A 27,804-nucleotide genomic window follows, 5' to 3' on the forward strand; every position below is an offset into this window, starting at 1 on the left:
TTAGAACGCATTATTTATTAACAATTATCAAAAGTAGGTTTCGCAAGAAAAAAGTAGAATAAAGATAGACAAAGAAACGACAAAGAAAGGGATACACCAACCTAAACGAAGTTACTTTGGCACCACTGCGCATGTGCAGTGTACATCGACATTCGCGATAATACGCGTTAACGTCTATGTGGGGAAAATGAACATAAACGAAGCGCGGGTAATAATAACTACGAAACAATATGATTTCACGTTAAAACGGGCATACGGTGACCGTTTGTTTAATAATTGTGACGTAATGAATTATAACAATGGTGATGGAGGAGCTGTGTTGATGACGTCAACGTCCATATTGCTTGTGTTGGAGTTCTGTCGAGATAAATCGGTGTTTCGGTTCGAAATGTCGGTTCTGTGGAGAATAGAAGTTTATTTGAATATTTAAATAAGATGGGACATTCACTTTTATCGTCTTAATTAGTAGTAAACAAAGAGTATTTACAAAATTTCATTAAAATGGTACATTGTCTTTTTTTAAATGGTCAGTACCAAAAGAAAGTACAAAAAAAACAACCAAGTACCAAGTTACGTATGTGGTAACTTGTAAGCGGCAAGATGTCTATGAAACAGAACACTCGTGTTATACTGACTGTCATGGCCCCGTCACCCGAGGATAAATAATCACATCCATACATACCTGCATGAGTGGCAAATATAATCTGAATCCTTTGCTTCAGATGCGCTTATCTCGACACAGACGCAATGAAACCATTCCTCGCATCCACCGTCGCACTGAACCCAGTTCACCTCTTCTCCCATTGGTTGCAAACATTGCTGACGACCGTTGGTAGCCGTAGCAACGGAGCAGAAAGCGTAATCTTCCTCATCCGGTACGCTCTGTAACGCTTCTAATGCCTGCAGAGTAGAGATTCTTATATTGATGCTAACGAAGATGTTCTAGGCCTTCTAAGGCAAAAGTTTCTTTTGTAATTGTGATTTTAAAACAACATAAATAGGGTGTTGGCTTGTCTTTTTTATAAATAGGATCTGGACATGACTTCCTATTAAATCAAACAATGCCTTGGGAGCAGAAAATGCAGTTTTGAACAGGAGGTCATACAAAAGTTTCGTGATGTTACACACAAAATGGTAAACTTGAAGTGGTGTCAATTTCATTTTCACAATAAATAAAATATGTCGTTATATGGTACAGTGTGGCATTTATTAATAAGACCTGAGAATTAGGCTATAACTGACATATTATACCTAAATAACTAAAACTTTTAAATAACTAAATTAAATGTTATTTATCCTATTAAACTGCGGAACCGTCATTAGTTAAGTTTAGTTAAGAGAAATATATTTATAAGACAAAATATTCCAGTAATCCTGCATTACCTGTTCCTTTCGTTTCCTCTTTTTCTCAGTCTTATCTTTCTTCAAAGACTCCTCAGTCTGAAGAAAAAACAAGAGTGAGAATTGTTGTAGACAACAGGTAGAATGTAAACTGCAAAAACTATGTACTACACAACACCAGAGGTGGGCAAATAAGTTATTTAGCAAGAAAACCTGTTTATCAATATGACTACTTCATGCTTTACAGGTTAGGCTTTTGAAAATTAAATGCATTTTGAAACACTTTTTTGGCGAGCAGGAAAAATAATCACCAACAATGTAACTCATAAATGGCCAAGGTGTGTATGAAACAGAACACTTGCGTTAAAGCGAAAGTCATTGCCCCATTGCGCTGCCCACCACGCGAGAATAAACAAGTTACATTCATCCAGTTACAAACAAAAAATGAGAGAAGTTAAAATATACACATCGATTACCTTAAGCTTTTGTTTCTTCTTCTTCTTCCCTCCATGCTCGTCTCTCTTCTTTCTCTTCTTCTCGTGGTCGTGCTCGGATGATTTCAAACTTTGGCTCTCTTCCTCCAAGAGGTCTAAGAAACTGTAAAGAATTTTCTTTTAAACGTGAATTTTTTATTAATGGGTAACTATATTATAATGGGTCAACTCTGGGCATTAATTCCTTTTTTTTTCTTTTTAAGCAACCATACAGCTTAGCACAAAACATGCCTCAGATAAAGTGTAGAATTCATCATTATTATCAGTCGAAAGATGGTGATATTTTATCATCATTGGCATGTTGTATGGAGCACCAAGGGCGTATTTTAAATGTAGAGGAGGCAGGGATAGTAAGTCATGCATTTCTATGAAACAAATCTAACTTGTTGGTTGTAATGTTTACGGCTTAATGCAGTGTACAAAACTCCAGGGTAGGACCGCCCACCCTGCCACCACAGGTTTGGCACATATGTGCCATATGACCCTACCCTTTAAAAAAGAACTAAATTTCTCCAACGTACAAAGAATCGGGGTGTCAGGGTAATGTCCCAAACCTATGTTCTTAAAAGGGACCTCACCCATATAGAACAGAATACATCCAATTATGAGCAATTTAGCAAAACAACATTTTAATATTCTATTCTATTCTTTGAGGGTAAGGTTTTTGTCAAGGATCTGAGATTTAGACCGGCATTTGGCCGAAAACATTTGAATCTTACTTGTCATCTTTCATAGGCTGAGCAGCTTGAAGTACTTTCCATATAATTTGCGTCTCAGGAAGTGAGACCTCCAACAAGTCACCTTCCAACATTAGTGATTCAAGTTGTGACTTCATATCATTGGATAAGAGGGCTGCTGTTGGCTGTGTGGTAGTATGGTTTATATAAACGTGTGGCCTCGATAAAAGTGGAATCGCTGGTGTGGAACCAAGCTAAATGAAGTATGGTTTGATAATATATATTATGTAAGGGGTAATCTGTCACCCCAACGTTTTAATGAGAAAGAAATGCTTATAATTCTAGCTAAGAATAAATGTGGTGGTTTTATAAAATAAATTATAAATGGAGCGATATCATATATTTTGCTGTTATGACTAAAACATTTAAAATTAGTTATTAAAACATTTCTTCAATTATGGCTTTTGTTAAGGAAGATAAATACAGTTTCTTTAAAACAATATGAAGGGTTAACAATGCAAACATACCAAACAGTGAAACAGCAACCAAATTACTTTATATTTACCTTGTCAGTTGTCTGGGTTTTGAGGTCGTTTTTAGTTGGAATATTTTGTAAGGGTTGAGTTGTTGATAATTGGGTGTCTTGGTTCACAGTAGCTGGGGTTGGGGGTTGCACAGTGGGGGGTTTATTGTTACTAAAGCTCGCGAACATGGCAAGGGCTTCCGCCGCTTCCATGGCTTCCTCGTGCTCTGTGGAGTGAGCATCGCTGTTCTCTGATTGGCTGCTCAGCCTTCTTTCCGCTTCATTGGCCGCATGGATTAAGTTATCGACTCCGGAAGTGTTTCGTTGCGTTGATGATGTCATAGTGTTCTTTATGACAGCATCAATGGCTTCGTCAATCGAGTTCCGTGGCTCTGTTGGTACAGTGCTAGGTGTTGAGCTTTCTATTTTGCACACAGGGTCCTTTTCGGTGTCGGAAGCCACACTTTCACTTGTGCGGTGTTTTCGGTGCCGCGTGGAGTTTGTTTCTGTGGAGTCATTCTCTCCTGCAAGTATTATAGCTTGCTTGAGCGCGGCTTGGCACTCTTCGGTTGACAGGACACGCCGCGCTTTGTCCTGCCATGCCATGGCCCTCTCAGTGAGGCATTGAAGCGACTCCCCCTCTTTAATCCTCACAGGAAGGCGTTGAAGTTGTAGCAGCAGGGATAAGATGGTGGTAAGATGAGGACGTCTCGATCGGTGACAGAGAGGACACAAGAACTTAAGTTCGTAAACTTGTTGCGTCTGTAAAGTGGTGGAAATAAAACATCTTATTTATTTTACAAAAACACTTTTTTCGCAACACAGCGTAAGTTTTTTTTATCTCTTCGAACTCGGTAACTAAGATTAATCAAATCAATAAAGAGAAGAAAGTTTCAAGCAAAACGACAGTTGTTAAAAACTACTTAAGAAAAAACGTTTATAAGCGATTGCTAAAACCACATATTAACAAGACTCAAACTATTTTCATAAGTCAATTTTCCTATACCACGTTTACCACTAAATGGAATGATAAAAGAGAATGAAAACATGGGGCATTTTCATTTTATTCCCAACCTATTATATTGCAAACAGATCCATCATCGGAAAACAAAAAAAATCTTTAAGGCATCAGGCAAATAGCATATGACGACATACACTATAACACAAATGCTTACCCTGCTCTTATTATTATTGAGTTTAGGTAAAGGAACACATGAGGTATGGAACCAATCATGGCAAACTTCACACTGAAGCATGAAACCTAGGCGAAACGTATGTGTGTTATGTTTATCCTTTTAATGTGATAATTAGTGGCACAGCCAGAAAAAATAGGGATCTTCCAAAAAATTGTTTTATTATTTTTGAATTTTTGTTAAAAAGTAAGAGGGAAAGGGTCGTGGGCTCCACAATGGCTACCAGGTAATATTGCTAAAAGGGTGATATATAGGTTAGTAAGTAATTAATTGCGTTGATATAGTTAAAACATGTTTTAGTAGGTTTATCATGGCACCATATGGCTTTATTAGTTTATACGTGTCTTATTGAGTTAATGTAGGTAAAACATGTTTCAGTGTTTATGTTTATATAAGAGTAATACATGTATATATGTCATACCATAAATCAGCCATACTTTAAGCAGCAAAAATAATACAAATAGTAAAACACTGTCCATATACATAAATGATGCATATTAAAAGTCTTGATGTTAAGGGCACATTTGACTTAAATCTCAGGTGTTCGACAAGAATCACACCCATATATATTAACCCTAACCAGTGGCGCAGCCAGGGGGGTTTCGGGAGTCGTGACCCCTCCCTTTTAAACCTCCCAAAAAAATTAAAATTTATTTTTTTTCTGGCTGCGCCACTGACCCGAAGACACTTCCATATAAACTCACCACTTGAAGGTTTCTTACAGATACAATACAACACCGCGTCTTCATCGGGCATCTCGTGCTCTGTGGTCTTGGTGTGCTTGATGGGCGACGTCGGGCTATCAATGGACAACCCGGAAGCTTTAGCGTTGTTTGTCTCCCTGAGTGCCATCAACATCTCCATCTCTTTAACCTCCGCCTCCTTGAAGTCCGAGACGACCTTGATGGGGTCCGGGGAGTCAAAGATGGTGGTCGTGGATCTAGGTGGGGAGTGGTAAAGTTTTGGTTTGGAACCCAAAAGCAGAAAACTGTTTCTACAATGCATATTAAACTTGTTGTCTAAGACACCCCTTCTGGCATTTATTCGCGTTTTGCACTTTATACACTCTATTTTTTTAGTGAATTATAAAACCAGATCCTCACCACTTCCATAGACTGTTGTTAACTGTTTATAACAGGATCAGGATATTTTGAATGTTATGTTATATTATACCCTATCTTACCCCAAAGTACTTTGCAAAGACTACTACTACCACAAACCCTGAAATTGAACTCCTACACAACTTTTAAAATATTAAAAGTCCTTACTTATTGTTTTTCTCGGGATGTTGTTCATCCATTGAAGATCGATTCTTCCGTCGTCTCCATTTTAATCCTCCAGATGAATTCATCTCAATACGAGGGTTTAATACCTGGGTAAAAGTTGGCTGTTAATAATTGAACTTAAACAGATAATTACACACATATCTGTATTGGGCATCGAACCCGATATCCTTTGATTGTTATTAGAGCACGACCGATTATCGGTTAGCCGATATATCGGCCGCATTTTTGGTGATTTACCGATTATCGGCAAGGGCAAAAAACGGCCGATATTATCGGCGCTAAGTAACCAGACGGCCAGCAACGTGCGTACGTAAGAATTAATGCAGAGCGATACCTTGTTCATAAACGTAAACTCACTCGTATACCTAATTCAACTCGTTCGTAAAAATCTAACGTATTAAACTAGGTCAAAGCGTCTGATCACGCACCCACCGCATGTCATGTTTATCAGGCGCGTGTAACGTCGAGGTTACTTTAGGTCACTTACGCGTCTTTACGCGTCAACGTGATACACAAATAAACTGCATTAGCTGATAAATATAATGTTTGTTTACTGGAAGGGAGGTAAAATTTATTTGAAAAAATTACAAATTAACCAATTAAGTAATTACAAGTTTACTAATAACTAATTAATAATAATAATTAAGTCTGTTAGTTGATTTTTATTAGCTATATCAGATTTTTCCGTTTTATTCAGTCAAGTTTTTTAGGTGCACTAAAATATCGGTTATCGGCAACTGAAATTTACAAAATATCGGTATCGGTTTGAAAAAAGCAATATCGGTCGGGCTCTAATTGTTATCGTGCTTGACAAAAACAAACAATGCTCCAGTGGTCACTAATTGGTTGTAGCAACCCTGGTGTTGGGGTAATGGGCCAACTCAGGAACTAAGGTCCCATTGGGTGACATGGTATAAGACCTCACCCGTGTAAACGGAATAATAAGTAAAGTGCCTTTATTTAATGTCTATATGGCTGTAGAGCCTGTAGTCCTCCAGCGTAACATGCTACGAGACTTGGGTATTGGGTTTATGCCAGGGTTTGCCCATTACCCCTTTTTTTGGCTTTGTTGTTTTTTTACCCTTTTCTTTGTTTTTACCAGTTCCTCTTTATGTGATATAATTACTTTCTAAATATTAATATAATTAAACCTTCAATCTAACCTGTAGCAAGGTAAACAGGGAATTTTTCTTGAGGAATATTTTTGAAGTTTGTTCTTTCCACACCCTAGCACTTGTGATTTGGTTCTCAATCAATGAAAGTTGTTCCATCTTAACACACATAGGGCGGGCTTGGTTGGCCAGCGCATCAAGCATTTCAATGTAAGGATAATAATCTTGGTTTTGAATTGTTTTCACCTGGAGAAAATAATGGGGTGGTTAGGGGTAATGGCCATTCCTGGCTAATAATAAGGGTGTGTTGCTGAGTAAATGGGCCAAGCATAAATCCTAGGACCCATTTCACAAACCACCAACCCACAGAAAACATTTAAACCCTATTGATCTACATGAAAAATATTAAATACCCACCTTATTGAGCCACGCTTGTGCTTTCCGAACAACCTCAGCAAGTTTAGTACATTGAGGTAACGAGACGGGAATCTGTTTGGATTTCTCAGTCACTGATATTGCACCAGTGATGCTCACTTGCATTCTGCAATAAAACATTTGGCAACACTGAATAAAATGATATGATTCAATACAGTAAATGGGGTATGTAAAACAGTGGTAAATATTAAAGTGCTTGGTCTTAACACAGCTTAATTAAAGTACAACATAAGTCGATAAAACTTTTAATGCTAAATTTTCAAATGTGTTGTAAATAAGTTATAAAAGACGGTTGAAATCACAGTTTTTACAGTGAGGAATGCTATGGGATCCGGAATTTAAGGCAGAGTTAGCGCATTACCGTAGTTATATAGCATAAGCTTATCTTATAGCCTAACCTAATATATTATTAATTACCAAGTGACAACATAGCTTACTTATTTAATGGTATGTCTTACCATAATATGGTATATAAAATTTATATTACATATGGTACACCTTAGTTTTATCATATCAAATTACAATCCATTATAAAAATTTCCAAGTGATAACACAGTCAACACATAATTACTAAATAATAGCACAGCTTACTTATTAGTGAGACAATCCTTTGCTTTTCCTTCCCAACTCTCAGCCAACATAAGAAGCTCTTGTAGTTCTGCCATAGCTCGCTCCACAGATGGCTTGGGGGCGACGGAGATCCCTTGATCTATCAGTTTACGGAGTTGTTCTAGCGTAACGGGGGCACGAGGTTCATCTTCATCGTCGGGGTCAAGTAGGAGATGGGAGCGAACATCTTTCAACCACTTTGCTTGTTGGAGGGACTGGTGTGGCAAGGTATAGGTATCATATATTTGTGGTTTCAAGACATAGGTATTGTATGGTAGGGTATACGTGTCAGTGTCACATAAGAAAAGTATCATATAGTAAATGACAGGTGGCATATAAGGTACAGAAAAGTAAGGTATAGGCATGACATTATGTCTTGATGATAACATCATCATTTTAATAATGATGATGTCGAATAAAAGTAGTTTATACTTACTACTTTAGTAGTAGGTAGCGTTCCTCGCATGGAACCTTACCCATATAAAATAAAATATGAAGTGTTTTTATATAGTACGGTGGGGGGGACACTTTTAGCACATAATATTCAAATATCCTGATCGTGTTTTAAACAATTAACAATGGTCTATGGAAGTCGTAAGGATACGGTTTTATATTTGAATTATCTTGTTTACTACCAAAGGAGACGAGAAAATACACACCAGCTTGTGCTTCCCCACCCTATTATAATAATCATAATTTAACTCGTCACCTGATGTAGGAGAGGAATCTGTGGAAGATCGAGATCAAACTGGGATGAATCCTCCAGGAGTTTGGTGATTTCTTCTATGGTTGGTTCCTCTTTATTCAATCCTTCCTCCACTGCGGAGATGAACTCTTGAATGTTGACGATGTATTCTGATACCTGTTGAACAAATGATTAAGCTTAACACTTTCGGCGCCGCACTAATTTGAACAATCGGACACTGGGTGCTGCACGAATTTTGGATTTTATTAAATTTTAAATAAGCCATGAATTGCAATTGAAAGTTGCGAATTATACAACAGTAAGCAACAGGAATCCAAGAAACAGTGACATATCCATGTTATCCCGTTTGTGTAGACCGAGTAGACGTATAACATCACTACCAATGTATCCATAACTTCACTTTTCTTCAGAGCCGTAAGAATAAGAATTGGACAAAACAAAACTTCACAACATCATAATTGTAATGACCAGACACTAAATCATTGAAGTTTGAACCATTATCCGTAATTATTCCAGCAGTGGCAGCAGTGAAACATTGTAAACTAGTAATATTGCGTAAAATATACTTGAAATCGTCAGAAACAGCTGATCGCAGGGTCACAAGCTAATTGGGCAAAAATAACGTAATCTCAAAGCAGACGTTCGCATTTAGTCTCAATGCAGCCTAGATCGAGCGTACGTATATATACGTGGTTTACTATTAGTTTAAATGCAACGCGGCACTCGTAACAATGAAATAATGGTAAAACGTATATATACGTGTGATGGCACCGCGAACCATTGTTACTTAAACGTATATATATACGTAGATTGGCGCCGAAAGTGTTAATGTTAAAATACATATGTGTTGTATTGTAATCTATTCTATATGGATGAGGTCCAGTATATCAATACATTGGATTTAGGCAAGGGGGGTATATTAACATAATATTGTATATGTACATTTTATTCTCTATAGGACAGCTGTAACAATAGTAGCAGCATTAAGCTTTGAACCCGTATCATGTGGGCAACCACTGAACCACAGCGCCAAACATAACGCCAATATAAGCGGTCTATATAGGACACACACATATGCCCACAATGGTAGCAGCGCCAAGCCTTAGATCTGAATACTTTTAGTAGAATTATTCATCTCCAGGTTTTACCTGTTTAAGATGAGGTACAGCACATGGCAGGTTCTGCAGTTGTTTGTAGAAGGCTTGTATTTCTTCCAATGTTAAACAACATCTGTTCATTCCTGACGCGTTCACTGACATCGCGGACATTGGATCTTTTAATCTGTTGTTAAATAATGATGTTGTTTATACATCATAAATATGCTTTATTATAAATGCCAAGTAATATTGTTAATTAAGCATCATATTTATTGTTCATTAAAAATGCTCAGTCAGTACAGTATATATATTATATAAGTGTTTTAAACCACCCAGTAATACAGCTTAAGAAACCTGAACATAATCTCTATGTCTAAAGAAGGCCTTTTATGCGCCTTTGAATGAATGACTTATTTATCCTCGAGCGTGGGAAAACAACAGTTGTTACAACATAAGTGTTTTGTTTCATACACCTCGTGCCCGCTCATGAGTTACTATGTTTGTAACTTAATAGTAGGTAATTATTTTTAGTTGCTTTTCTCTATGACTGATAATTCAGTTGATCCAGAAAGGAGCACTGTGCGGTGATGTGACTACACACTACAGTGTGTAATTTCATTTTGTTTTTAATATTTTTTTATACAGTACGTATTCTACATACCGTGTACGGTGCTTTCTAGTGTTGACCAACTGCTGCGAAACACGAGAACAAATCTCAGCTTCATGCACCACTGATTTTAATCGCTGAAGCAAATCATTCTCAGGAAATTTCCCCTCTTCAGATTCAAACAATAAAACCTGAATATTTTTTTCATTTTTATGATAAACTGACATTTTGTAAGTTCTATATTGAAAGTTCACAATTGATTTGAGGTTGGCCCATTTTTAACAACCAGGGTGCTATTCAGTGACCACTGTACATAGTAAAAATTTTTACCACCCTTTTTTTTAACATTTAGTTTTTATAATACTTCTGAACCCCCTAAAAAAATTCGAACATTTGTACTTTTGGGAAAAAAAAAATATATTTTAACAAACCTTAAGTTCTGGAAGCGTCAATTTATCGGATGTTTTCTTGAAAGCTTCTTTTACTTTGTCGCTCCACATATCAAAGGCTTCGGCTCTCTGCTTCAGTTTGTGTAGAATGGGTGGCAGTTCATCAAGGCTGTATCGGTATCTGTGGTGGTGGGATTCGGTTAAATGTGATGTGAGTTAGGAAATCACACTTGTCGCATGAACGACGTACATAAGCAGACTGGATGTTAAGGTAATGGGCAAACTCTGGCTTAAATCTTAGGTCTTTAACAAGGATCTCACTCTTTAGAATAGAATTCCAGTTTATTATGAATGGGTAACTTTTTTTGGCTAGACTGTTATAAATGTTATTAATGGAAAACTAATTTTTTGTCCAGACTGTCACAAGTACAATTCCTATAGTATGAAATAAGCTTTAACAAAAGTGCGCATCTAAACCAGACACAGTTGTTAAATAAGCCCTTACCTTAACACAAACTCTGAAGTAGGGCAAGTTGTACATAAGCTTTCCACATGATAGAGGCAAGCAAGTGAGTCTGGTTTACATGGACAAGTAACTGCTGATAAGAAGCAGGTTGTTCTACATTGTCTACACTGTCGTTCGTCATCAGGTAGTAATTCAAAGGCTTCTCTTTCAGCTTTCGTGATACCCTGGAAATTGTGCGGATATTTTAGGCTTAAAACCTAAAAATGGTTTTATGAAGCAGCCAACTTTAGAAAATTGATTTAAAAATATATATAGTAGTAGACTAGTAGGTTGCAGTAAGATGGTCCATATTTTTATTCTCTTTTATCGTTTCATTTGATAGTAAGCACAGAGTATTTACAGAACTATATAACTGCATTCTTACAACTGTAAAGGTTATTAATAACTCTTAAAACATGATTATGATATACCATACTTTATGGGTTAATGGTACCCCATCTTTCCCACACATAAAAATCAGGAAACATGATTTAATTACGACAAAAACTAAAAAAATCTTCCCATCTACTTTTAAAGCAACAAAACCTGGTAAACTGTCCATTAATAAACCATCTAATAAATCAACCAACCAGTTCCATTAGTTGTTTCCGAAGATCTTTCTCCTGCTGTATCATCATCAGCATGTCCCTGTATATGACGGCTGCTACTTGAACATCAAGGCTGCCTGGATTGTTCGCTACCTGGGGGTTCGGTGTTTGGTGAAATATTAATTCACGATGGATTAAATTCAAGCCTAAGATGTTGGAGTATTTGGGGTTTAAATGGTTTTCACAAAAAATCCACAAAAAAAAGCTGAAAAACATGATTGAATCTGAAAATGTACAGTCCAGAGCGATTTAACTAAATGGTGAAATGTAATATAAGTTACCTTCTGCTTTTTATACTTTAAATAATTTTTTAATTCAAACCAAAGTATTTAAAAACTGTTGCCCATAAAGAATTACAGTGTTGAACTATCAAGATATATTCAAGTTACACAACTATTGGTGTAAGATGCTCACCTTACATACAATCTCCTCATGCGAGAAAACACAAGTCTTTTTCATCTTTCTGTAGTGGGCTACACACTGGCGACCAACAGGCACCTAAGAATGCAAATATGGTATCATCAACTAATGCACTGCTACTATGCTACAACACTGCAATGCTCAGAAGTTTGAAAATGTATTGCATTTCTATTTTATATGAGTAAGGTCCCACAGCCTGGTACAGTAAAGGCCGTTTTTTAAAATAGATTTAGGCCAGGGTTGGTACATTACCACAATACCCTGTAACAGCCCATTCATTTAAAATAGAACAAATACTAAAGGTGGTTGTACACAGTATTCGGCATGCGAATTCGCTAGCGAAGTCGTGTGCAAACCCATTACCAAGTTCCGCATGCGGCAGCGAAATCCGTACAAAACAGACAAAACGGACGAATTCCGGATACTGTGTACAGCCACCGTAAGACCCATATCCCACTCACCCAGTCTGCTGGACAGAAGTTAACAGCCTCAGCAAAGTTATAACCTTGGTTAAAACCAGCGTGGTAAGCTCTTGGGAAAGTTATCATGAATTCCCCGGCACACTGGTTGGTGCGAACCACTCGCACACCTTTCTTCATCAGTGTTGCCGGGTTCATAGTGGTGACCAAGTGGTGCAATAGATCAGGATGGTTAATAAACAACTCAGGTGCGGAGTCGTGCATCACTTGTTCGAATTTAGTCGCATCTTCTCGAGGTATTCCATACCTGAGTTAATTTACTTTGTTCATCATCAGGTAAGTCACCCATAGGTGTAGCTTAGGCATAGCCACATAGGTGCTAAACCATGTTAAAAATTAGGTGTGTTATTGCATTTTAATAATGCCACCCCTGATTTATTTTATATCGGCAAGGTTCTATGGCAGGAATTGCTAGAGTATTGACAATGCTTTAATTGCGTGTTAAATTGGGCTGTAAATTCCTTACCATGTCTTTGGTTCACCCCAATGCATATAATTGATGGAGTAGGTCCAGTGGTCCTCAATGTGCCAACAGAATGCAGAGAAACACATGCCCACATACACCCATGGAATCTGGGAAATTGGGGTTTCAATTAAGTTGAATGTAAGATTAGCATAAACTATAAAGGAACACATTAATAATCTTCTATACCATTTTCTTGAGATGGCCACACTTAGATACACAAGCAGTCTTTGCATACCTTCATTCCAGATATATCCCCAGATATCGACCTCAGTAAGGATTGTTCTTGTATTGGAAGGTTGTTCAAGTTCCAGCCACTTTTTGCATATTCCTAAGAGTTTATTAACGTAATAATCAATATTGTAAGGCTTTGTCCATCAGTAATAATACCAAGGCTTAGTAATTAGGGGGGGGGCGATACCAACACTGACAGGTGTATATGCTCTCGAGAAAGTAATCTTAACAGACTTTGTTTCAACCCTGCACTAATAAGTTGTAGCACCCTGGGTGTTGTGGTAACAACCGAACTCTGCCCTTAACTTTCCGGTTATGATGTGTCAAGCATTACGACCCCATCCTTATAGAACGAGCATATACAATGCTAGGGTAATTGGCCTAAAAAAAGGGATAATTGGCCAAAAAAAAGGAATAATTGGCCAAAAAAAGCCTAAATCTCGATACCATGTCGTACCACACTGTAGTACCTTAGCTCACACATATAGAATACAATGTGTATGTACAACAATAGGGTAATAAACAAACTTCGACCTAAACACCAGATCCATGGCATGCCAATGCTGCGTGACCTTATCCACATAGAACACCCTAAATCCCCACCCAAAGCTACCCCTTCCAAAGTTCCACCAAAAGTTGGTGGCTCTAAAGTCCCCTCATAAACCCACCCCCCAATTATCCACCAGCAACACAAACCCCACACACCTCTTCTTCTGTTGACAACTTCCTCTTCTCTGCATCTGACATCCTAGGAAATCCGCTCCCCTTCTCAATAACATGGATGTCTGCCCCATACTCCACTGCCAGATCCTCCTCTAATGATCCAACCAACCTCCAGAACTCTCGTTCAACTGCCTCAGTTGGAACCATATGTGCCTGGTGATGAATAGAAAATTACATTTACTAAATACCCAGTCATGCATGTGCTTGGTAATAGTGGAAAATTATATCTAAATACCAACCCATATTTGTCTGGAGATGGCGATGCACATGATTTTTTAACAGACATTTTTGAAACAGGCAAATATTCCATGCCAAATTGTTTCAAGAGACAGCCGGAAAAACATTTTTTAAGGTCAAAATAATGCTTTTCCATAAGTATCAGAGCAGACAGGTACATTTTACAAGAAAAAAACAGTGTTTTTTTACTCTTAATTAATAGCAGACGAGTACACTATTTCTCCGTCTAACAACTTACCGGTTTTGTGAAGTATTCTGCTTTAAATGCATCAGCCATTTCTCCAAAGCTTTGCAACGTATATTCCTTTCTAGCTTGTTCAAACCCATAAGCTTGTGTCTTTTTGTTGCATTCCTGTGAAAGTATTTAAATGCTTGATATTTGTTTCCATGGCACCCACAGGCACAAAACCTGGGGTGGCGTGGTGGGCAGGTTAACCCCAAAAATTGTTTGCACCGAATTTAGTTTTGCAAGTTTTTTTATTCTGTATTTACATTTACAACCAATGAAGGAAAATACATTCCAAACAGTTGTGTGACTAGCTACCTATATCTCCTTGAAATTAATAAAGATTGGTGCCTATTCTTGCACTTGAATGTATCAAACACATAAAACTGAATGTATCTTTAACTTATATATGTATAGTACCATATGAATCAGTAGTTCTAACTTCTCTCTCCGTGTATGTATATTACGTTTGTGTGTGTGTGCGTGTGTGTGTTTGTGTGTGCGTTATACATATCATGCACACTGTTCAGTTTGCAATACTTGTATGTAGATATGAATTATTGATACCCAATTGCTAATTTTAGAAACCCAATTATGAACACACTGGCTTACTGAATAAAACTTAAACAAATGTAATGCATATTTTGGTGAGCAGCACATTGATTTAATAGTAATACCATTTACAATATTAACATAATGTTTATGTTAAATATGGATAAAGATTATAACTGCTTAGGAGTGTATGTGACTTAGTGGGTGAATAAATATCCCATTTTTTTATTTTTTTGTATAGCTGACAATTTCCACAATTCATAAGGGACCACTACTAATCATTAAGTTTCATACATAAGAACATCGAGCCACAATTAAGAAGCAAATGTTACTTTGGAAAAAAGTGAAATATTCAATAAGATATTTTAAACTAAATAACATATGTATGCAAGTAATGCAAACCATGGATTTTTCATTCATATTCGTAAAATTAATTTATCCGTAAAATATTCTTAAATAAACAAATCTAGTTATTTAATTAACACATTATATTGTCGCAACCCCGAGAATTTTATGAAATTGACACCACTACAGTGTTCTGATTACAAACCTTTGAAATACATTTAGGGCATCTCCATTCCCCTGTAGGTACATTAGGTAGAGGGGGTATGAGGCAGAATGTATGGTAACTATCATCACAGCCATCACATAATAACAAGAGTGATTCATTGCTGTCCTTGGAACACATCTTGCAATTACCAATGGAGTCAATCTGGTAAACATGTTATGTGTGTTAATGTGTTAATAATGCTATGTAACTTAAGTTTCAGATAAAACCTATTAAATGTGTTAAGCAGGACTATGAATAAGATGTATAAGTGATGTCTGGTGCATAGGAAGAAACAAACAAGGAGTAAGCCTTGAATCAGAAACCCTTTGTTCTGTTGAATAAATGCATTATCATACACAGGCACAGATACAAGCATGCATACATTGTCACATTCAGAGTATCGGTATATATACATAAGCACACATACAGTGTACTTACAACAAAATAAACAAATATACACACACAACATACATAAAACAACAGAATATAGGAATATATACACACACAACATACATACATGTACAACATATACACACACAACTTACAACATACACACAACACACACGTACAACACACATACAACTTACAACAGAATAAGGGATTTGATCTGGAGCTCGATTCCTCATTCTTCTGATGTTCTTCAACTCAACTTTACTTTTCTTGTCTTCCAACTCTGCCTTTACTTCAACCTGAAGGAGGAGAGGATTCAATACAAAATAAACGCCAAAGATTTAAATACTCAACACCTAAACTCTTAATAAAAAAAACTATAACACAAGGATACAAAGCCAGTATTTATTGAATATGTAAGAGGTGACATAGCTTGGTTGTTTTAAGTTAATACTAATTTTGTATTAACTATTTACGACTATAAATATAAGAACCATCAGAAAATTCCACTGCATATTTCAATTCCACAACCTAATGAATGCTGTTTTCAATTTGTTAGGTTTGAATAGACCATAGAGTGAAGTTAATATGGTATTATTTCATGTGACATCTTCAATATATAGCACAACATCCCAATTCAAAAACACTCTACTAATCAGGTTTCTAAAATCTCAAGTATTCTATACTTTAATCCCAATTAGCTAATATGCAGATTAGACACTTAAATGTACTGTGGTATATGTTGTAGTTGAATTAGAACACCATGTACACTCCACAGTATAAACTATATCAGTGCCGTATGTATGTCATTTTAGTGTTTGCATGCTTTCCCATTGGCACCAAACTTTTTAAAATACAGGGGTAGCAGGAGTTGTTACAACTACCTTACTATAAAACAAATCTAACATTTTGATTCTAATTTTTACAATTTAATTCAATGTTAAAAAATCAAGGGTAGATGTGCCCACCCTGCCACCCCAGGTTTGGTGCCTGTGTTAACACTTTACCGCTTGTTATGTTTTATTCATATTCTCATAACAATGCACCGTGAGACTCTAGATAACATACATGAATACTAATGTTGGTAACCACCAAGCAGTGTCATATACACTATATCCTGCTATTGTTATAAATTCTAACAGAATTTCCTATCCCATGGAAGTAACATTGGACAAGATCAGTAAAACCAAAATTATCGCATTTTTGTGGCACTGCCACTGGCGGAAATTTTTTACTAAACACTAGTGTGCCATGAAACAGATAAAAGTGTCCTTAAAGCTTTCTCTAAATAGTAGGATGGGAGAAGACTTTGGTTCATTATTAAAATATCTTAAATGTGTTTTAAACAATTAACAATGGTTTATGGGAGTTTGGAGGATAGGGTTTTATAATTCTTTTTAATGTTGTTTGTTTACCATTAAACAGAACCAAAACATAAAATTGTCTCCCATCTTCCCCCACCTACTATATATTATTAGTTTATTAAAGTTTTACCGAATTTTGTATAAACATTGCGTTTTAAAAGTTCTATCCATTGCAAGAATATACAGAAATATAAATGTTTAAACCATTGAGGCATCAAGCTGCCAACTCCTTTTACTAAATCACTGCTATATTAATATGTCCACAGCGTTCACCTTATTTAGCCAAAGTGGTATGCAAGTAGTAACCTATTGACATTATACAATGAAGTGAACTTACCTCTTTAGAAGCCACAGAATCAGTGTTTTCTACTTTTACTTCGGTAGCTTCTACTTTGATCTCGGGCTGTTTATAAAATGGTACATTGTACATGTTAAGTTTAAAAATATTGATAAAAGCAATATGAAAAACGGATGTTTTATCTTTGTTGTTTAAAAAAGTATATATATTATATTTATATTCATGTGTACTGAAGAGATTGGAATTAAGAACAAAACGCAGTCTTTGTACCAAGCTAATAATTATAAATGAGAGTATTGGTCAAAAAATATGGCTGTTAAACCATGTAAAAAAACTCAGTTTGTTACAAATAACTGATTACTGTGTAATCAAAAGATAAGTGTATTTATGTCTAGCAACAACAGTGGGGACAGACAGACAAGTCAAACAGTTTATTTACACACCTCAAGTCAAAACACTTACACACACATAACATTTTAATCTATATGAGTGACGTGACTGACGTCCCTAATAGAATAAAAGTCTTGGCAGAACTAAGACATATGATTTATAATTGACCAAGAACCGCAACACCTAGACTACTTGCTTGTATTAATGTAACCTCTTTATTTATTATTCCATGTAGACACATACACATATCAGTATTGCTGTATTGGTAAGCGTCGAGCATCAAACTCTGGATCCACCTGTTGCAATGTACCGCCTAACGACCTAACCACTAAGCCATGATGTTACAACCATCTACGTTTTAACTAATCACCTAAGCAGAAGCGTTAACATCTGCAGCAAAAGCACACAACACTAATTTAACATACACAGCATACACACCTTTATATCTTCAGTTTTAACATCTACAGCAGGTACTTCTGTGGCTGGTGCTGGTGTGTATGACCTCATTCGTGTCTTGCTTTGTGCCATCAGCCCTAACCCTACCATCTTAGGACCAGCACCTGTGATGTCATAATGTAATGTAATTATAAAACACTAACAGCATAGTAATACTAGTAAATTTAAGTGTTTTTATCAGGCAAAGAAAGTACTAACATCCTTGTGATAGGTGAATGAATGAAAGCAACTTATTTTATCCCTATGGCAAGGGAACGACAGTTATTATTATAACATTGGTCTTTAGATTCGAAAACTACTACAACAATATATAAAACGTACTACCAAACAATTGTAGTTTGGCAAGTTCTTTATTCTTAGAAACATCAGCCACCAATGGTTCTTCTACAGGTTTACGTTTGTTCCTCTGTTTCATCAGGTTGTCAGGAGATAACTGGCCATTGAAGAAATCCAAGTTATCCAAAGTTACATTTGCACCCTGCGAAATGGAAAAATAATAATCACTGTAATAGCCAAGAATGCTATGTCAGGCCAGTTTAACAAAAAAATGCTAAACTTCAGCTAAAAAATTTAAACAAGTTGCTTTAACGAACCAAGTAACTGACTATTCACAGCAAAAACCAAACTGGGTAAGACCTTATGCAACAAAAGTTATGTTAATATTTGTTAATAATTTTAGGCTGTCATGCTAATATTTAAGCCATAGTCACATAATAACATGATTTCACATTCAACCACTACCAACTTGGTGCATGGTCTTTTTCTTCGGTTTCATTGTATTTAGTTTCAACTCGGAAGCAAGACTTTCTAAATTCTCATTAGATTCCAACGCCTGGAAAACAACTATATATATAACTGATTTTGGATTTAGTCTAATAACCAGATTATACAAAACTGTGGTAGATTGTTAGATTCAATAAACATTGCACTAATATATACTTATGGTGTGCCGTGTGCCCACTTAACCACTTTACATAAATCAGAATGCATTACTTTTTTTCACAAGTTAAACACTTTGATGTAGAAAATAGGCATTTTTTACATAGTTTTTTTTTTTTTACATAGTAAATTTCATTTAAATATATCTTACAGAGCAGGTAATTATAGTTTAGGAAGACTTTTAAATCTGATAACTTATCGTTCCAATATTTTTTGTACCAAACATTACCTCTAGCAGAACTCCAGACTTCATGATATCAAATGGATACAAAATCCTCTCATAATGTTGTCGCAACACTGTGCCAAAGTTTTTGGGCAAACAGAGCTATAGAAAATATTGTGTTAGAAAAATGCTTTTACCTATAACTAATTTGCATTACAGTTACAATCTATACAAGTTGATACAATAATATTCATTGTATACAATTCTAAATGACGCTTTACATGTGCATTTAACCATTTAGTAAGATTGAAAAATAAACCTACACACCAACTGGCTTGTTAACATAAGCCATGTAGTATACTTGTATGTTGTATGTACCACAAATAAAATCCGTTTAGGCCAAAATTTATGATGTACTGACTAACTGTATACGTATCTAAACATATTATAGTGAGCTGCAATTTATTCATGTTGAAAAAATGTTAGCAATATATATATTATGGGCATTCTGTTTCATAAGCATAGTATAACTAGACCATCTCCTAAGTCAGCTTGTACTGTGTATTATGTGATTAACTGATTATATAAAGTTTAATGGACTAATACCATGACTATTAAACTGTTTGCTACAGCTGACCTTATAAATTAAACCTGTCGATGTAATAATAAATCGCTGTCAAGATATAAATGCTACCTTAAAACTTGGATCGTTTTGGACACCAACTTAAATTAAGTCTCAAATTGGCAAACATGTAGAGAATGAGTGAAAAATGATGTAAACAAAATAATCACCTTGTTGCATACACTGTTCCATAGTTTGTTCTTACATACATCCTGAAAGCCACCCAGCTTTCTAACACATTCATGTAGTCCATATAAATCCAATGCCTTTCCTCCTACATGGGGAAGTTTAAACCCCTGGCCCTGCAAGTCCCAGAACTTGGCAACACTCTCAATAAACTGTAGTCTGATACGAGTGTGAATCTGCAAAGTAAAATGTTTGTTAAAATTTTAATTAAACTATTGGCGTTGCTTACACAAATACAGAAGAAGAAAAATTGTGACCTTTCTACAGAAAACAAATGTAGAAATAAAACTATAAACACGAACAATAGTTAACACTAACTGAATTCAATTTTGTTGTTTTAGGCTTACACTATAAAGTTTCATGAATTTAATTGCCTCAATCTTCTAAAAGGCATATTAATATAAACATGTTTTTATAGAAGGCAGAACTCCTGAAAACTATACAGCCTGTCTTTATTAATACACCATTGCTAACTCTATTTTTGGTAAAATTTTTCCAAATGTACACCACATAAAATGGTACCTCAAATTACAATGACTAATGCAATTACCATACCTTAAATAATAATAAATTATTTTGCAACTGAAATATCACTGATGGCATATTATAAATATAAATGATCTAGGTATTTCAATATAGAAATACATCCAAATGATAAAAACACAAGCATCTATAACAACAATTATGCAATAACCAAACATAATATTAAAAAAATACTAACCCCTAGTTCATTAATTCGTTGAACTCTTGGTGTAAAACGAAAGTTTTCCACATCAATTGCAAATGGGGGTTGCCAATGCTATGGAAATAAGTTGGGATGAGTAACTCATATCAAAAAGTTAGTGTAATTGACCAAAATATGTTTTTATATTCAGAATTTAGGTGTGTTATATGATGGCAGTATATATATTCATACAGTGTTTATTTGTAAATCCTCTTGCTTGCATACAATGTTTACAAACTTTTTCTGACTATCCCAAAACTCATTTATGAGTAAGTAAATAGTTTTAAATTTAGGATTTAATGTCAAATTTTGATTAAATAAGTAAAAATGGCATATTATTAGAAGCTTAACTGTTTCTATATCAGTAATCCTGTTCATAATGTGACTGTGACTTTTCTGTGCTTAATAACAAGTGTAAATCCCGCACAGAGGCATTAGTTTTGCCAAAATAATACAATATTAAGGTTCTACAATAGTACATTATGTAAGTTTGTTATTAAAAATGTATGTGATATGATCCATTTAGGATAATTTGTTTGTGGGGCAGTTTTGCTTTTGTTGTAGAATAAAGATGGCGACCGACGGCCCAGCCATTTAAATCACGTGAGAAGGCAAGACAGCGACGGTTCGAAAATATGAGTATCCCGATTTCACATAATGAAAGAATAGTTGCTACAACTTGTACCACATACCGGGGGAGGCCGAATTTTACAGATGCCTGCTTTCTCCGCTATCGGTCTAATTTTATTGATGTAGCCAAGCGGGTCAGCAAATTCTTCTTCGTTTGGCTCAAACACTGGGCATTCCGGCGGCGGATAAAATTCGTCGTCCATCATATTTACGCTTAGTATCGTGTCACCATTTTAACATTATCTACATAAAATTAAAAAATATCTTACGTAACATATAACTGACTGGTTCGAACTTACAAATCCCGTCAAAAAACGCCATTTCAAATACAGACGCATCACGTAGCAGCGGTTTTGCTTTGTATTCGTAGACCCGAAATCGGCGTGTTCGTGCTACTCCGCGAACCATTTTAAATGGTAATATCTGACTGTAGCAATACATTTACAATTAATGTTTAACATACATGCACAGAGCTGGTATAGTTTAGTCAACTTTGGTAAATATTTTTTATTTTTTAATTTGATAAAATTATCGGTCCGTCCCTTTTTCTTTTTTGGCGGATGAATACGGTAAAGCTACGTTTTTCATGCTGTGGTAAAGGCAATTACAGGACATCAATTTGAAACAACATTAGCGCTTATAGCGTTGTATGTAAAGCAAATCTGATACTTCCGCCGAAGTGATGTGTAAACTTGTTCAATGTTCGTTACATGTGTACTGTAAATAACTGTCCTCTTGATAAACCGAGGTATATTTAAGCATTGTAAGCGTGTTTTTCTACGTAACACAACTGTTACGTCTATCCGGTTACCTTCAATACAATCCTACACAATTCACATTTCGGTTTACCAATAAAGTCACTGAGACTTCAGTGTGAGAAGGGTCACGAAAGTGGTAAAATACCAATGTATGGAACCAGGATTTCAAAAGTCAATCAATCACGTGCTTAAGCTTTGAAAGTTACGTGTTGAAAAATGTTGCATTATGGGGCTTTCGTACTGTTCGGTGCCTATCGCACATGTTTACTGTGTATAAATGTGCGATAGCCACCGAACAGTGTACATGGGCACCCTATGCTTATACCGTACGCAGTGACATCTATTTGCAATAAGACCGCCAACGCTCCCACGAAAAACGTATTTGTTTGTTATTGGTTCCGAAAGTCTAGTTGTGACAGTTTCAAAATTCAATAACAAAGTAAAGATTCTATACAATTTTTGTACCATATGTTACGATATATGCGCAATACTTACTTTTTGTTACAGTTGAACTAAACAGCACATGATGAAAAATGTTTCAAAACGATTTAAACTCCCCAAACTAAATTGTTGCGCCACCTCGCGGTTACAAATTTTCGTAAAAATGCAACATGGTTCATCTTGTATGGTACAGCCTATAACCCCCCCCTCGCGCGGCGTAGGCCAAATCAGGAATTTTCATTTTGAGAGAATCCCCTTTTTTTCGTGTAAAAACCTTTTTCCTTCGTTTCAATATGATCGTTCGAGAGATTACTATCTCTCGTCTGCGACGTAGAAGTAATGTTTTTGTTCGCTACCAGGGGGGTAGGCGCAGTGTAACATGTTATGATTGTATTCGGTATACGAGGGGGGTAGGTAGTGTAGAAATGTAATGATTTTACTCGGTACTGGAGGGGGGTAGGTAGTGTAGAAATGTTATGATTGTACTGGGTATACGAGGGGGGTAGGTAGTGTAGAAATGTAATGATTTTACTCAGTACAGGAGGGGGGTAGATAGTGTAGAAATGTAATAATTTTACTCAGTACAGGAGGGGGGTAGGTAATGTAGGAATGTAATGATTTTACTCGGTACTGGAGGGGGGTAGGTAATGTAAAAATGTAATGATTTTACTCGGTACTGGAGGGGGGTAGGTAGTGTAGAAATGTAATGATTTTACTCGGTACAGGAGGGGGGTAGGTAGTGTAGAAATGTAATGATTTTACTCGGTACAGGAGGGGGGTAGGTAGTGTAGAAATGTAATGATTTTACTCGGTACAGGAGGGGGGTAGGTAGTGTAGAAATGTAATGATTTTACTCGATACAGGAGGGGGGTAGGTAGTGTAGAAATGTAATGATTTTACTCGGTACAGGAGGGGTAGGTAGTGTAGAAATGTAATGATTTTACTCGGTACAGGAGGGGGGTAGGTAGTGTAGAAATGTAATGATTTTACTCGGTACAGGAGGGGGGTAGGTAGTGTAGAAATGTAATGATTTTACTCGATACCGGAGGGGGGTAGGTAATGTAGAAATGTAATGATTTTACTCGGTACTGGAGGGGGGTAGGTAATGTAAAAATGTAATGATTTTACTCGGTACTGGAGGGGGGTAGGTAGTGTAGAAATGTAATGATTTTACTCGTACAGGAGGGGGTAGGTAGTGTAGAAATGTAATGATTTTACTCGATACCGGAGGGGGGTAGGTAATGTAGAAATGTAATGATTTTACTCGGTACTGGAGGGGGGTAGGTAATGTAAAAATGTAATGATTTTACTCGGTACTGGAGGGGGGTAGGTAGTGTAGAAATGTAATGATTTTACTCGGTACCGGAGGGGGGTAGGTAGCGTAGAAATGTAATGATTTTACTCGGTACAGGAGGGGGGTAGGTAATGTAAAAATGTAATGATTTTACTCGGTACTGGAGGGGGGTAGGTAGTGTAGAAATGTAATGATTTTACTCAGTACAGGAGGGGGTAATGTTGGCCAATGACTTATAATAGATACCATACTTGAACCAGGTATAATAGGGCAGTGTTTTGGTTTAGACATCGTTTAAAACGTTGTTGTACCTGAAGCACATGCGAAGGTCCTGTAAAAAACCTAACGATCACGCAGAATGGCGGCCTCCCGGGTGCGTGGTGGAACAGCCAGTGAGCCATGATAAAATAAACAAAGCATGAATTTTCAAAAATTGTTTAATATTTTTTTAGAACTGGAAAAACAATGTGAAGAAGTGTTTGCACTGCCTTAGTATACTTCATCTTACTTGATCCTTTGAAACTTTATCTGTGAACAAAATATAACAGTTACTATGGTATCAAGAGGAAACTGTAGAAAGGGGGAGTATCAACAAATATTTAAATGATAGTAACCATTCAGATTTATTCACTATCGCTATGCTTGTACCACAATGGCCACCAATCCAAACACTTTAGATAATGTGCTGCTTTCTGCATTTCTTCATAGTATTTTGACGTATGAAACTTTTTTGTACTAAAATAAATGTTGCTGATGTGGTCATTTAAAAAGTACATTTTTGGGACATGCTGTATAATATATATATATAAGAAAAATGTTTTATAAAAAGACGTAGATACAACAATCACCATTTACATTGTCATCCAGTATACCAAAGTACCAAACTCTCCTTCACAGAATTTAAATGCTCGCCAAGTTGTGTTTGGTTTTCTGTAATTTTAGTAATATGATTAAATATTATAAAAGCATAATGGTAAAACACAGAGTACTTTCAATAAAATTTACTGTGTACAGGCCATGTGTAATGTATATTCAGATAAGCTTATTGATAGCAGGCATTCCATAAACTAAAATGACCAATATGTTATTGTGCAGTATCCCCTTCCATCCAAGATGTGGATAGGGTAAAACACTTTACATTGAATAAAAAAATTTACCTGCGATGCGTTGTTCTGTTGTAGACAAAATATTACATACAAAACAGTATATACCACGTACAACCAACATCAAGTTAACCACTACCTACCCCCTCCTCCCCGAGTAAATCATTACATTTCTACACTACCTACCCCCCTCCTGTACCGAGTAAAATCATTACATTTCTACACTACCTACCCCCCTCCTGTACCGAGTAAAATCATTACATTTCTACACTACCTACCCCCCTCGTATACCGAGTAAAATCATTAAATTTCTACACTACCTACCCCCCTCCGGTACCGAGTAATCATTACATTTCTACACTACCTACCCCCTCCTGTACCGAGTAAAATCATTGCATTTCTCCACTACTACCCCCCTCCTGTACCGAGTAAAATCATTACATTTCTACACTACTACCCCCTCCAGTACCGAGTAAAATCATTACATTTTTACATTACCTACCCCCTCCAGTACCGAGTAAAAATCATTACATTTCTACACTACCTACCCCCTCCAGTACGAGTAAAATCATTACATTTCTACACTACCTACCCCCCTCCGGTACCAGTAAAATCATTACATTTCTACACTACCTACCCCCCTCCTGTACCGAGTAAAATCATTACATTTCTACACTACCTACCCCCTCGTATACGAGTAAAATCATTAAATTTCTACACTACCTACCCCCCTCCTGTACCGAGTAAAATCATTACATTTCTACACTACCTACCCTCCGGTACGAGTAAAATCATTACATTCTACACTACCTACCCCCCTCCTGTACCGAGTAAAATCATTACATTTCTACACTACCTACCCCTCCTGTACCGAGTAAAATCATTACATTTCTACACTACCTACCCCCCTCCAGTACCGAGTAAAATCATTACATTTTACATTACCTACCCCTCCAGTACCGAGTAAAATCATTACATTTCTACACTACCTACCCCCCTCCGGTACCAAGTAAAATCATTACATTTTTACATTACCTACCCCTCCAGTACCGAGTAAAATCATTACATTTCTACACTACCTACCCCCCTCCGGTCCAAGTAAATCATTACATTTCTACACTACCTACCCCCCTCCTGTACCGAGTAAAATCATTACATTTCTACACTACCTACCCCCCTCCTGTACCGAGTAAAATCATTACATTTCTACACTACCTACCCCCCTCCAGTACCGAGTAAAATCACTACATTTCTACCCCCCTCCGGTACCGAGTAAAATCATTACATTTCTACATTACCTACCCCTCCTACCCGAGTAAAATCATTACATTTCTACATCACCTACCCCCCTCCGGTACCGAGTAAAAATCATTACATTTCTACACTACCTACCCCCAGTACCGAGTAAAATCATTACATTTCTACATCACCTACCCCCCTCCGGTACCGAGTAAAATCATTACATTTCTACACTACCTACCCCCCTCCAGTACCGAGTAAAATCATTACATTTTTACATTACCTACCCCCCTCCAGTACCGAGTAAAATCATTACATTTCTACATTACCTACCCCCCTCCGGTATCGAGTAAAATCATTACATTTCTACACTACCTACCCCCCTCCTGTACCGAGTAAAATCATTACATTTCTACACTACCTACCCCTCCAGTACCGAGTAAAATCATTACATTTTTACATTACTACCCCCTCCAGTACCGAGTAAAATCATTACATTTCTACATTACCTACCCCTCCGGTATCGAGTAAAATCATTACATTTCTACACTACCTACCCCCCTCCTGTACCGAGTAAATCATTACATTTCTACACTACCTACCCCCCTCCTGTACCGAGTAAAATCATTACATTTCTACACTACTACCCCCCTCCGGTACCGAGTAAAATCATTACATTTCTACACTACCTACCCCCCTCCAGTACCGAGTAAAATCATTACATTTTTACATTACCTACCCCCCTCAGTACCGAGTAAAATCATTACATTTCTACATTACCTACCCCCTCCGGTATCGAGTAAAATCATTACATTTCTACACTACCTACCCCCTCCTGTACCGAGTAAAATCATTACATTTCTACACTACCTACCCCCTCCTGTACCGAGTAAAATCATTACATTTCTACACTACCTACCCCCTCCAGTACCGAGTAAAATCATTACATTTTTACATTACTACCCCCTCCAGTACCGAGTAAAATCATTACATTTCTACATTACCTACCCTCCGGTATCGAGTAAAATCATTACATTTCTACACTACCTACCCCCCTCCTGTACCGAGTAAATCATTACATTTCTACACTACCTACCCCCCTCCAGTACCGAGTAAAATCATTACATTTTTACATTACCTACCCCCCTCCAGTACGAGTAAAATCATTACATTTCTACATTACCTACCCCCTCCGGTATCGAGTAAAATCATTACATTTCTACACTACCTACCCCTCCTGTACCGAGTAAAATCATTACATTTCTACACTACCTACCCCCTCCTGTACCGAGTAAAATCATTACATTTCTACACTACCTACCCCCTCCTGTACCGAGTAAA

General features: G+C 36.6%; 2 protein-coding genes and 1 long non-coding RNA gene across 9 annotated transcripts in view; 1 reads left to right on the forward strand and 2 right to left on the reverse strand.

The window, feature by feature from the left end:
- LOC149741249 (lysine-specific demethylase 5A-like) lies at positions 1-21,969 on the reverse strand. 3 transcript variants are annotated; one of them, XM_089888200.1, is made up of 34 exons: positions 21,691-21,969; positions 20,996-21,073; positions 20,259-20,450; positions 19,533-19,628; positions 19,110-19,196; positions 18,689-18,842; positions 18,347-18,468; positions 17,558-17,623; positions 16,054-16,155; positions 15,467-15,628; positions 14,377-14,490; positions 13,884-14,054; positions 13,183-13,275; positions 12,948-13,054; positions 12,464-12,728; positions 11,997-12,080; positions 11,565-11,675; positions 10,975-11,159; positions 10,512-10,650; positions 10,135-10,271; positions 9,525-9,657; positions 8,380-8,532; positions 7,653-7,885; positions 7,044-7,167; positions 6,678-6,872; positions 5,497-5,600; positions 4,933-5,168; positions 4,211-4,296; positions 3,078-3,797; positions 2,555-2,766; positions 1,818-1,938; positions 1,384-1,440; positions 683-900; positions 1-397 (listed from the first exon to the last, which is right to left on the reverse strand). In XM_089888200.1, the coding sequence occupies exons 1-34, from the start codon at positions 21,832-21,834 to the stop codon at positions 292-294; spliced, it is 5,307 nt and encodes a 1,768-aa protein (XP_089744326.1). In that variant the 5' UTR covers positions 21,835-21,969; the 3' UTR covers positions 1-291. The 3 variants fall into 3 exon arrangements, with proteins under 3 accessions (XP_089744326.1, XP_089744318.1, XP_089744334.1); XM_089888192.1 differs by having other exon boundaries at positions 18,686-18,842; XM_089888208.1 differs by having other exon boundaries at positions 2,555-2,697; positions 18,686-18,842; positions 21,691-21,968.
- The window catches only part of LOC149741250 (exosome complex exonuclease RRP44-like), a gene marked incomplete in the record, with an annotated part of 10,781 nt that continues 1,917 nt past the window's right edge, over positions 18,941-27,804 (forward strand). Inside the window, 1 exon segment of the mRNA XM_089888256.1 lies at positions 18,941-18,946.
- Positions 24,541-26,776, reverse strand: LOC149741251 (uncharacterized). Of its 5 annotated transcripts, none has more exons than XR_016386021.1 (4): positions 26,655-26,776; positions 25,279-25,363; positions 24,977-25,051; positions 24,541-24,909 (listed from the first exon to the last, which is right to left on the reverse strand). It is a non-coding gene; the product is annotated as an uncharacterized LOC149741251 (long non-coding RNA). The 5 variants fall into 5 exon arrangements; XR_016386019.1 differs by having other exon boundaries at positions 24,970-25,051; positions 26,655-26,775; XR_016386017.1 differs by having other exon boundaries at positions 24,541-24,649; positions 26,655-26,772.

The sequence above is a fragment of the Ciona robusta genome, chromosome 1 (genome assembly GCF_009617815.1).
Source record: "Ciona robusta chromosome 1, ASM961781v2".
NCBI classification, from domain to species: Eukaryota; Metazoa; Chordata; class Ascidiacea; order Phlebobranchia; family Cionidae; genus Ciona; species Ciona robusta.

Bases quoted from the DNA above. Each gene is read 5' to 3' on its own strand.
- LOC149741249 (XM_089888192.1), bottom strand. From the start codon at position 21,834: ATGATGGACGACGAATTTTATCCGCCGCCGGAATGCCCAGTGTTTGAG. The intron at 12,729-12,947 runs GTAAGGAATTTA...AAATTAACTCAG, and splicing joins TGGGGTGAACCAAAGACATG to GTATGGAATACCTCGAGAAG. The intron at 11,676-11,996 runs GTGAGCATCTTA...CCGAACCCCCAG, and splicing joins ATGAGGAGATTGTATGTAAG to GTAGCGAACAATCCAGGCAG.